General features: G+C 34.6%; 1 protein-coding gene across 1 annotated transcript; it reads right to left on the reverse strand.

The window, feature by feature from the left end:
• Nucleotides 1-232: 232 nt before the first annotated feature.
• On the reverse strand, nt 233-11,379 carry rgs18 (regulator of G protein signaling 18). The gene is made up of 5 exons (XM_087811886.1): nt 11,311-11,379; nt 10,919-11,023; nt 8,759-8,820; nt 8,137-8,303; nt 233-989 (listed from the first exon to the last, which is right to left on the reverse strand). Exons 1-5 carry the CDS (start codon nt 11,361-11,363, stop codon nt 735-737), a joined length of 642 nt encoding a protein of 213 aa, XP_087668012.1. The 5' UTR covers nt 11,364-11,379; the 3' UTR covers nt 233-734.
• Between the last annotated feature and the right edge of the window lie 1,542 nt (nt 11,380-12,921).

Below are 12,921 nucleotides of genomic sequence, written 5' to 3' on the forward strand. Positions count from 1 at the left end.
CTTCCCTTTGACCAGGTCTATAATCTGATGCTAATCGCTGATGACAACTCGGGGTCACAAGATTTTTCTCACCCCTCTGATTTCCTCCCACAGACTGAAAAAAGAAAAGGTTAAATGATAACTCTCAGTATTTTCCATGTGACGTATGATTTTAGCCTCATGAACTGAGGGCCCGACACGTCAAAGATAATCCAAGTCACTGCCAAAACAAGTTAAAACAAACAGAATGAAGTATCAATCTACTTTCAGCATAACACATCTCCGTGACGCTGATGTTTATCCAAAAGCAAAAACATATTCGTACTTCCTTCCTTTTATTTGACATCCTTCAATCTGCATCAACATTTCTCATCTTGTGGGCTGCAATTTGAATTGTGAACCCAATTTGGCCCCCGGGGCCTTGAGCTCGACATGTGTTGTTATTGGAATAGAGAAAATAAATATGCAATTTTTGCAACATAGCTTCACCATAAAGAACTCCAAGGACAAGTCTAAGATTGTGGAGCTTGTACAATCATATTGTAAATCGATACATAAAGATATAATCAGTAATATTTTCCGAAAACAGACTTTAGATGGACATTTATACAGGAAAGGAGATGAACAGAAATGACAGCTGTTAAGTCATGACCTTTTTTGGCATAATAATTTATTTGTGTTGCTCCTTAAAGATTGAATATTAAACCTCAGTTTTAAAAAGCGAGAAGGAATGCATTGACGCCCGCCTCTGTGGTCTACCATGGTGAGGGTTCAGATGTGGGCTCTCCTCTCTCGTTAAACACACAGGAGCGTGACCTTCTCCGAAACATAGTGGCTCCCGGGCCTTTTTTCCTGGTGAGATGCAAATAAATGTCAGAGAGCAAGAACCTCGGGTAAGAGTCCTTTTTCATCAGACTGTAGACTTTTATCTGAGCGGCTTCAAAACAGCTCTTGGTGGGCTGCTCCAGGTTCTTCTGGATGGACATTTTGGTGTTGTAGTCGATGTTGACCTGCAGGTGACGAGAAAACAGAAGGAATTCATTTCCTTCTTTCTGTAGAGAGCAAATAGCAAAACAAGAGAGAGATTAATGTATTACTTAGAAGGAAACAAAAGTAGAAAAGTGCTGCAGAAGGAAAAAATAATTATTATACCACAAGTATAGATTACATATGATACTCGTAACAAGCACTAATGATGATACATTTGATGGTGATAATTATTCTCTCTATAACTATTTCACATTCAACAACATTCATATGTTTATTATATCAATAAAAAGTAAAAAGCGAAGAAAACTACTTTACATGTTCATTTCCTTTGTTTTAAGTTACCTTTTTAAAGTTGATTTAGTTCAAATCTACATCATGTTGCTCATATTCATCTAATGTCTGTTAAACCTCATTATTTAGTTTCAATTATTAATACTTGCTTATACCGTGTTATCATTTTTTCTTAGCATGGTGTCTATGTTCAATTTTAAACCAAATTCCACTCATATCAGTGTGCTAGCATAATAGCTATTTGTTGTGCTAGCTGTTCTATTGCCGCCACAATGGTCACTATAAGCTATATATGTTGTACTAGCTTGAATGTTATGCTTGAACCCTACTAACTAATTCGGCAAATATATGAGGCAATATGTCTACATATAGATTTTTATTAAATCATTTTTACAGATCGAACATAGCTAGCATGACATCGCTACCACAGCAAATAGCTAAAAGTTACCAGGGTGCTACCATAACACAGCTGATACAACACATAGCTACTATTTACTAGCGTAATAGCATGACATAGCGTGCACAACCCATAGCTACCTGTTACTGGTGTGCTAGAATAACATATCGAGCACAACACACAGCTAACCAGTGTGCTAGCATAAAACAGGTAAGACAACACATAGCTACTTGTTACTAGTATGGTAGCATAATAGCTAATAGTGACCAGTGTAATAGCATGAGTTGACTAACACATAGCTATTAGATACTAGTGTAATATCATAACATAGCTAGCACAACAAAAAGCTAATAGCTGCTAGTGTAATAGCATGTGATGGCTAGCACAACACATATCCACTGTGTTATCATGTGATATCATACCATAGCTAGCACAACATAAAAGCTACAAGTTACCAGTGTGGTAAAATAACATATCTAACATAACACATAGCTACTAGTTACTAATGTGGTAGCATATACTAGCTAGCAAAACAAATGTCTCATAGTTAATAGTGTGCTAGCATAAAACAGCATATCACAAATACATAGCTACTAGTTACTAGTGTGGTAGCATAACATAGCTAGCTAAACACTTTTGTGTTATTGTGTGCTAGCACTACTACTACAGGCTAACAATGACAGGGTTGAAGGCATGACCTATCTTGCGCAACGCATAGCTAGCTGTAAGGTACCAGTGTGCTAGCACAAAACCACAACACATAACTACTAGTGGCCCTACTAGTAAGACCTTTCAGTTTCAAGTGCAGAACTTTTCCGTGTATAATTATAATCATCCATGAAGATGACAGTGCCGCAATTTCCTAATATCGAAAACACACTCGAGAGAAAAAGACTTTCTAAAAAGATGACAATAAATAGCATACTTATGTACAAGTACCGTTAGAGTTCTGTAATAACACTTCATCTGTTTTTGCCAATTCATTTGCAGAAAAATCTCTACAGAGTGGCCTTGTGTAGTTTCTCACTTAATTATTTAGTTTCTTAATATGTTTACGTAAGCTTCCTCTTATTAGCGTTCCCAGTATTACGCTTTAATAGCTGGTATATTAGTGAAGCATGACTTTTTGTTTTTCTCTCAAGGTTCATTTGCATGTTTATTCGCTTTATGTTCCACTGTATGTACATAATATTCCCACTTTTAATGCATAATATAGCGTATTGTTCTCCGGCTTATTTCTCTGGAGCCTCCGCCGCCGATTAAATAGTTACATTTGGTGATTGAATATTAAAACATTCTGATGAGCTCTTATGAGTCTGAAATCTAATTAAGTTTGAAAAGTATTTTTAAAAGCAACCATGAACATGATTGTAAATTGGCTTCCTCTTCAGAGTTCCATTCGTCTAACTCGGAGGGTAATTCCCGAATTACTCCAAGAGCCTCTTGTTGCTCGAGCGGATTCTCAGAAGCCTCATCAGCTCTTGCTCCAAATTATAAACACACGAATAAAGCTGCGACGACGGAGGTTCATTACTTGTAAAGTAGTCGTCACTTCAAGTACATGATGAAGTCGAAATCTCCCCTTTAGCGACACACTTTACTTGTGTACTTTGTGTGATTCAATTACATCTTTTAACGGCTCACCTGTTTTTGCTCAGGTTAAGGATAGTTCTAGCATTTTTTTTAACGTTCTATATTCTACACTGATTCCAGTGAGGAAACGTGTATTTAAAATAATGTGATAAAATATGTATACTCTTTTTCTTTTTAACTCAACACCCCCTTTTTTTATCGCACAATTTATGCATGCATTGCCTTCTTTAAATAATAAAATCAATATAAATACATATTGAGGCAACTTTGAGTTTGAGATGGCTTAATGTTTTTATTAAAACAATAGTATTTTCCCTTAATTTGTATACTAACTTAAGTTTTATTGGGCAAAATAAAAAAGGGCATTAAAGTTTTTTTTGTATCTCACTTCTGCTTCACCAAAAGTTTAAATTACTCCCCGATTTTAATTCCATGGAAGGACAAAAATAAAAAGTGTAGCTTCGTAGCAATGAAAATACATTTTTACTAATTTGAAATTTTTTGTTAGAATACTTGTTCACCAACACAAACCCATAATCCTCATTTGTAAAGTACGTTTGGCAATTTTTCCAAAGCAGGAGGCCTTCAGCGTTCTTTATGAAACAATTTGTGTAAGTAAGAATTTTTAAAAATCAACTACAACATTACAAGCAAAAAAAAAAACAAAAAAAAATCCCAAACAGACAACAAAAATGTTAAGCTATTATAGATAATTCCTTATTCAATTACTGACAAACCACAACTCCAAAAACTAATTGAATTGTGCTAAAAATAGGTTTCCTTATCCAGCAGTTCAAAACTAAACTATGCAACATGGAGTAATTAAATCTCTATAAAACTTTACCTGAATCACCAATAACGCCGTTTGCCACCACAGTCATATGAAGGTTTAATTTATCCCTACGTTTCCTAGAGTTTTGCTAGCTCGAAACGCAGTGGGGCAAATATGAGCAAAACAGAAGGAAAACCACCAAAAAAATGAACTGCATTATGAATATTTTGCTCAAAATGCAAGTTATTAAAATATGTTTAACAGTCCATGAGTTACTTGCTGATATAATCAATGCCTTCGACGTCGGGTCCCAGTTGCTTTACATTAAGTTATTTATAACGTGAAGCATAAATTGAGTCATGCAAAGTAAAAGCTAGACAATGTAACATTAAAATGCACATAGAGAGGGAAGTGAAACTCAAGTTTTTTTTTTTTTTAAAGAATAGGGATGTGAGCAGGAGCTGCTTCTTTACGTTGTCTAGTCATGAAGTGTCGAATGACCTGAATGTAACACTGGAAGTTTCTACTTTAGTTAGTTGAGGTTTCTTGCTCAGGTCATCCACCAGAGACTTGGAGTAGAGCGAGTGTTTGCATACAAATTGGATTAGCGTAGAAGCAGGATAGAGATATTCGATGAAAGTTTTTACTCTGGCTCAGGAACAAAGCCAAATTTTAATTTGACTTTTCATGCATGTTATTGACGGTTCTTTCCTGTCATTCAAAATATACACATTTAAAGTACTTAAATATTTACATTAATAATATTATTATTAGTTAATTATTTAATTATCACATTGGAAATCCTGTCGCTTCTATTCATCTCATTATTAAGTTTATTATTTTGCAAGATGTCTGCAAAATCAAGAGCACATCAAGATGACACTTTTCACCCTCAACGACCGCCATCTTAGTGACGTGGATGGCGCTAAACGGAAGCTACATATAGACTCAATACACAGCTACTAGTTTTCTAGCACAATGCATAGCTTCTCTTTACCAGTGCGCGAGCATAACACAGCTAGCACAACACATAGCTACTTGTTAGTAGTGTGCTATGAAAACATAGTTAGCAGAACACATATAGTAACTTATTGTTACTAGTGTGCTATGATAAGATAGTTAGCAAACAAATACAGTAGCTGATTGTTACTAGTGTACTAGCATAATGTATATAGCACAATACACAGCTACTAGTGTTCTAGCACAATGCATAGCTTCTTTTTACCCGTGGGCTAGCAGAACGCAACTAGCACAACCCATAGCTACTTTATACTAGTGTGCTATGATAACATAGTTAGCAGAACACATATAGTAACTAATTGTTACTAGTGTGCTATAATAAGATAGTTATCAAACAAATACAGTAGCTGATTGTTACTAGTGTACTAGCATAATATATATAGCACAATACACAGCTACTAATGTTCTAGCACAATGCATAGCTTCTTTTTACCAGTGCGCGAGCATAACTCAGCTAGCATAACACATAGCTTTTTGTTACTAATGTGCTATGATAACATAGTTAGCAGAACACATACAGTATTTACTCGTTTCTAGTGTGCTATGCTAAGATAGTTAGTACAAAACATACAGTAGCTACTTTTTACTAGTTTGCCAGCATAAAAACTAGCACCACCGATAGTGACTTGCTACTAGTGTGATACGATAATATAGTTAGCACAACACATAGCTACTTGTTACCATTGTGCTAGCATAGCATAGCAACTAGTAATCATTGCGCTAGTTACCGTGGAGCTAAGACAAACAGATACAAGTTTCTACTCTGGCTCAGGAACAAATCTGAATTTGGAAGACTTTTCAGGCATGTTGTTGAGATTTATTTCCTGTCACGGAAACTACGAATCCTAAAACGCCACAAAGGCACAAAAGGCTTGTTTACATCCTTGTGCGCCCTGATGTTTAGAAGTGATAGCCGACTGCACATGTGTGGGTGCAGCTCTCCGCTGTTCTCGCTCTGAAATGTCACAACCTCAAACCAACAGACACCAGATCCGGGCGGTCAGACGTGCTGCGGCTGCATCGCCCTCAGGCAGCCTCGGCTGGTGGTGGACGCGTCGTCCTCCGCAGTACACTTTCAAATCTTCAATCTCATCGAAGTAACCTTTTTATGCATGAAGATACATGACCTAAACAAGCTCCAAACAAACGTTCACAAAGGTCACGCAGCTCCCAGCAACACTGAGCAATATGTAGTATAATTCAAGTGGACTTTTATATATGTACACTAAGGTATATGTACTTGTAGTGGACTAAAACTATACTATTTTGATTCTTGTTTGGAGTTAATTGGCACATTTTGAGTTAACAGAAATACACTTACAAGTATACTTATTTCTATGTATAATAGATATATATTCTATGTACACTTTTGTAAACTATAGACTCAAAGTACATTCTTTTTTTTCTGCTACCCATTACCATAATCCTTTGCATCTGGATTACCACAATAATAAACTTTCACTATTCAAAGTAAAAAAAAGTATTATACTGTACATGGAGTACATCTAAAAAAGTATACCTGAGTAGAGTAGTCTTTTTTTTACCAACACTGAATCGATCAAAATAAACCTAAAAAATAAACTTCAATTACACTACTTCGATTGTAGTATAAAATAAGTATACTAATAGTTCAATTAATATAGTTTTTTTGGCTAAGATATATATAAAAAAAAAAATCAAGTATACTACTTCAATTTTAGTCTAAAATAAGTCTACTCATAGTAAAGAGGATTTTTCCAAATGAATGTCAAAAATGAACTTTAAGTATACTACTTTAATTTTTGTATAAAATCGTACTAATAATTCAAGATATAAAGTATACTAATAATTCACTTAAAATATATTTTTTGCTACAGGATGTAAAACGTTAAACTTTATTTATACTGCTACATATCTTAGTATAACATAGGTTTTATAATTTGAATATACTTATTTTTGCTTACAGATGTCAAAAGTAAATTTAAGTATACTACTTGTATTTAAGTTTAAAATAAGTGTACTAATAGTACATTTAAATTTACATCATTATGCTCGGAGATGCAAAAAATATTTTTTTTTGTATACTACTTCCATTGTAGTATAAAATAAGAATACTTATAGTACACTTGAAAATACTTATTTTTTTCTATTGATGTAATATAATAAACTACACCATTTCAATTGTAGTATAAAAAGGTATACTCATAGTACACTTGAAAACACTTATTTTTGTCTAGAGATGTAATACAATAAACTTCAAGTATACCACTTCAATTGTAGTATAAAAAGGTATACTCATAATACACTTGAAACTACTTATTTTTGCATAGAGATGTAATACAATAAACTATACCACTTCAATTGTAGTATAAACAAGTTATACTCATAGTACACTTGAAAATACCTATTTTTGCCTAGAGATATAATACATTAAACTATACCACTTCAATTGTAGTATAAAAAAGTTATACTCATAGTACACTTGAAAATACCTCTTTTTGCCTAGAGATATAATACAATAAACTATACCACTTCAATTGTAGTATAAAAAGGTATACTCATAGTACACTTGAAAACACTTATTTTTGTCTAGAGATGTAATACAATAAACTTCAGGTATACCACTTCAATTGAAGTATGAAAAGGGTATACTCAAAGTACACTTGAAAATACTTATTTTTGCCTGAAGATGTAATACAAGAAACTTCAAGTATACCACTTAAATTGTAGTATGAAAAAGGGTATCCTCATAGTACACCTGAAAATACTTATTTTTTACTAGTGATGTAATATAATAAACTACACCATTTCAATTGTAGTATAAAAAGGTATACTCATAGTACACTTGAGAATACCTATTTTTGCCTAGAGATGTAATACAATAACCTATACCACTTCAATTGTAGTATAAAAAAAAGGTTTACTCATAGTACACTTAAATACTTATTGTTGCCTAGAGATGTAATACAATAAACTTCAAGTATACCACTTCAATTGTAGTATAAAAAAGGTATACTCAAAGTGCACTTGAACATACTTCTTCTGAACCCGTGAGAAGTCTTTTCAAACGTGTGAGAATTGAACCACAGTCAAGTTTCTGTTCTGCGAGTCGTACCTCTTTAGGAGCGTCTGACGCAATATAAAGCGTGTAGATACACTTGGCTTTGGACAGCAGCTTCGTCTGGGAGTCGTAGCTTTTGTATTCCTCGCAGGACAACCAGAACTCCAGGTTTTCTTCGCTGAACTCCGTCTTGAGGAACCGAGAGAAAGTTTCCACCCCGTCTGATGTAAAAAAGAACAAAAAGTTGCTCAACAAAAAAAAAGGATAAAACGAGAAGACGAAAAAGGAAAAAGAAGTTTCTGGAGGACGATTGAAGATCACACTGGAGTGCAATTTTCATAACATCCTCCTAATGTGTGCTCACTGCATAAACAATTAAATTATCGTACGACATTTAAAAGCTTTAAAGCACTTAAACATTAATGCTTATTTCATTATACGGCATTTATAAACTTAACTGGACCCAAATGAAGGCTGCATAAGTGTGCCCGACTGCGAGGAAGTTACACTTTCTGCCGTACACTCGACAAACTCGAGGCGACACACTGAAACCGCTCTCATTTTGTACCCCGAAATTGCCTCGTTCACTTGGCTTTTTTACAATTCAAAAGTAGGGAGACGAGTGGAGGAACAGTCCGGGGCAGCTTTCAGCAGGAAAATGGGGCGATAATCTGACCTGAATGCTTCAGCAGTTCTTCAAAGGAGTCCCTCCACCGTAGAGCCTCTTCGGGTGAAACGCTGCGAGAGAATCAGACGTTTTTTGGTCAGCACTCGCTGACACAGCGCTATAGCTTTAATAAAGTGTTCCACTTTCTAGCCGTTTTTTGTGCCATCGCGTCACCATCTCGGGTCAATTTAATTTCTAATGCACGTTAAGAAATACATTAAAAATACAGACAAAAAAAAAAAAAAACCTTTCACGATAAGTGCATGCATTTATGCAAAAACAAAGCTGTTAAAACTGGCTTGATAGAGATCAAGGGAGGTGAAGAAGAGAGTGCAGGCAGGGGGGGAGATAAAGAGTGAAAAGAAGGCGTTATATGTTATTATATGATAGAGGCAATTTCTCAATACTAAATTGATATTCAAGAGCACTGCATCGAAAATTTAAAAATGACATCACATTTTCCAACAGGGTTATTTTATGGTTTACAACTCAACTGTTTGTTATTTTATTTACAATTGCAAATATTCATGGCATTTGTTCATTTTTGTGTTGCAATTAAACTTTCGAACGCTCAATAGCAGTCGTCATTACGTCCTCTGAGGCAAAAGGTACAATGAAAACCTGTGAGATGACTGAGGATGAGAGGATACAGTGGACTCCAGCAGCTTTTAAAGTTTATGTTTGGACACCTTCATTGGTTTTAAAACAAATGAAACCAGTTATGACTTCGTTAAGAGTCATGTGGTCTGTCAATTCTGCAAAACCAGAGTCAAGTACTCGACAATACTAAAAATATATACTTGTTCCTACAGTATTGCAATATGCAATATATTGCCGTCCCTGAATCGTGATAGTTATCGTATTGCCACATTCTTACCAATACACATCCTTTTCCACTATAATTTTTATAATGAAATAGAAATGTAACTCTAAAGTATTAACACAACATAACCCCACCTAAAATTAGTAAAGTAAATTGAATCTAATATAAAATGATCTAACTTGTCCAGGACTACTACAGGACAAAGCTAAAAAAAAATAAAAATACAAAAGACCCCCCAAAAATGTTGTTAACCTGAATACGGATCTGTTTTTTTCCAACCCCATTGACTATTTAATTGGACTTGATGAATGGACAAGAGGAAGATCACAGATGAAGAAACAGTAATAACATTTTTGGTTAGGGATCTAAAAAAGGAACTTCAAATATACTACTTCAATTGTAGCATAAAGTAAGTACACTCAGAGTACACTTGAATAAACTTCTTTTTGCTTAGGGATCCAAAAAAGGAACTTCAAATAAACTACTTCAATTGTAGCATAAAGTAAGTACACTCAGAGTACACTTGAATAAACTTCTTTTTGCTTAGGGATCCAAAAAAGGAACTTCAAATATACTACTTCAATTGTAGCATAAAGTAAGTACACTCAGAGTACACTTGAATAAACTTCTTTTTGCTTAGGGATCCAAAAAAGGAACTTCAAATAAACTACTTCAATTGTAGCATAAAATAACTACACTCATGGTACACTTGAATAAACTTCTTTTTGCTTAGGGATCTAAAAAATAAACTTCAAATATACGATTTCAATTTTATCATAAAATAAGTACACGCAGAGTACACTTGAATAAACTTCTTTTTGCTTAGGGATCTAAAAAATAAACTTCCAATATACTACTTTAATTCTATCATAAAATAAGTACACTCAGAGTACACTTGAATATAATTCTTTTTGCTTTGAGATCTAAAAAATAAACTTCAAATATACTACTTCAATTGTAGCACTAAAATAAGTACACTCATAGTTCACTTGAACTTACTTCTTTTTGCTTAAGGATCTAAAAAATAAACTTCAAACATACTACTTCAATTGTAGCATAAAGTAAGTACACTCATGGTACACTTGAATAAACTTCTTTTTGCTTAGCGACCTGAAAAATAAACTTCAAACATACTACTTCAATTGTAGCATAAAATAATACACTCAGAGTACACTTGAATAAACTTCTTTTTGCTAAGGGATGTCAGTTGTTCTTTGCTTTTTGTTCAGACAGATATGTCGTTATTTCCTTAAGCAAGAATCAAAAACTGTCTTTAAATAAATACGTTTCAAAGTTGTTTCGAGGCGAGTAAAAATAGAAGAACAATCAAAAGAATTCCGTCTCACTTGCTGCTCGGCGTGTTCGTCTTATTGTGTGGACTGACATTTTCGTGCGAGCCTGACTTGGCGAGGAAAAGGCTGAGTCGGCTTTTCCTCTCCTTGTCTTTTAGTCTGAAAAACAAAGGAGAAAACATATCGAGATTCTTGAAGTAGAATTCACTTAAACGATCATCGAAAAACACCCTCACAAACCAGCTCTGTTCAAATAAGAAAAAAAAGTCTCAAGTCTCAGGCACAACCCGAGTAAGTGCTTTCGCTTCAGGCAACCTTGTTTAATCTATGCAAGCGGTGAACACCTATGAAGCACGAGGAAGAGTCGTTTACTTCAAACTCCCTTTCATTGATCCGCTGATATGCTACAAGAGCTTTTGGGAAATTGCGAAGAAATAAAAGCCAACCTGCCGTTGCCATCCTTCATCTTGCCTCCGTTCAAGTTGTCGGGACGGAGCATTTTTGAAAAAAAAAAAAAAAAAAGAACCACTTCCTACTTTAGGGGCACGTAGTTAAAAAGAGGAAGTAAAAGATGAACTTTTTTTGTTCGTGCTGCTTTGCATGTCTCCTTTAGTGAAGCAGCAGTTCTACACAAAGCACATATGTAACTTCCTAACGCGCTACTTCCTGTCATGGTCCAACCGCTAGCTGCTAATGCGTCAGAAAAACCCCTCCGTTCGTCATTACTGTACGTGGAGAAGTTCTTACAAGAAGATTTGGCCGTTGAAGATCTGATAGAGAGGAAGAACTAAATATATTACGGTTTGAACTGAAATAGTTTTTTTTAGCCATTTTTATGAAACCAAAAACCCAAAGAAAACAGACTTAACAAGCTGAATAGGTTTTTCCAGGCCTCTTTTCATCATGAATCTTGGTCAGCCACTGAAATAGAAATGATATGAAGGTTCCACTAGATGTTGTTACTCAGTTTACTGTCCTCCAAAGTCCACAGAAGGACGTTTAAGCTCTTCATCGTCTTTGTTCTGTTCCTCTGCTTTAGTAGAGAAGGTTACACATTTGAATTGAAGTCGTAGCTTCTGTCTAAATTTGGTTACTTTATCAAGGATTCTGCTTCATATTTTGTCCTAGAAATAAAACAAATAGGATCATTTGTAAAATGTTTTCCTAATTATGAGATGTTTTGCCTGATTCAAATGTACAAAAGAAACTTTTGTGTAACATTTACAGATTTGCTAGAAGCTTAAATCGAGCGAACACAATCTCAACACACTTTATAAACATAAGAATGATCTTTTGAACATTGAATATCATACAAAATTGTAAAGTAAGTAAGTCATTTGGATTTATATAGCGCTTTTCCAGACCAGGGTCACAGAGCGCTTAAACAATCAAAACAATACTCAATAAAATATATACTTTAAAAGTAAAGATAATACTGAGACAACACAGGAGTTCCAGAAAATCAAGGAAAAGCCTGAACAAATAAAAATGTCTGAAGATGTTTGAGAGGGGGGTCAATTTTACAATTTCTTCTACAATTGTAGTCGAGACTTGTATCCATTGTGCAACCAATTACATGCAGTTGTGATAAATAACCACTAGGGTTCTGTCTTCATTCACCTTCTAATCCCATTACAGCAAAGCCCTTCCACTAGTTATCAGACAGACATTCTTTATTCCTGTAGTCCCACTTTGAATAGGCGGTAAATTATAGCACTTAAAATCCTTTTAATTTCTAGAAAATCATTTTTTAAACGTTCAAACAGTTACATACAGGTGTAGAAGTTCACCCTTACTTTAAAGGTATCTGTATATATCACTTATTTGGGACTTGGCAACTTTTTTGAGTGGCAGGATATTTGAAAAATATAATTGATGTAACTTTAACTCAACCAGGGTTGTGCTTTTTTTTACGTTACCTCATAGAGACAGTGGTCCATGTGAAGTTGATCGAGGACCGCAAACAGCCCACGGACCTCACAGACAGGAAAACAACTTCATTTAATGCTGACAAATTCAACAAAACAGTAGAATAGTAAATATATATATATACAATA

The sequence above is a fragment of the Callionymus lyra genome, chromosome 16, assembly GCF_982586985.1.
Source record: "Callionymus lyra chromosome 16, fCalLyr1.hap1.1, whole genome shotgun sequence".
NCBI lineage: Eukaryota > Metazoa > Chordata > Actinopteri > Syngnathiformes > Callionymidae > Callionymus > Callionymus lyra.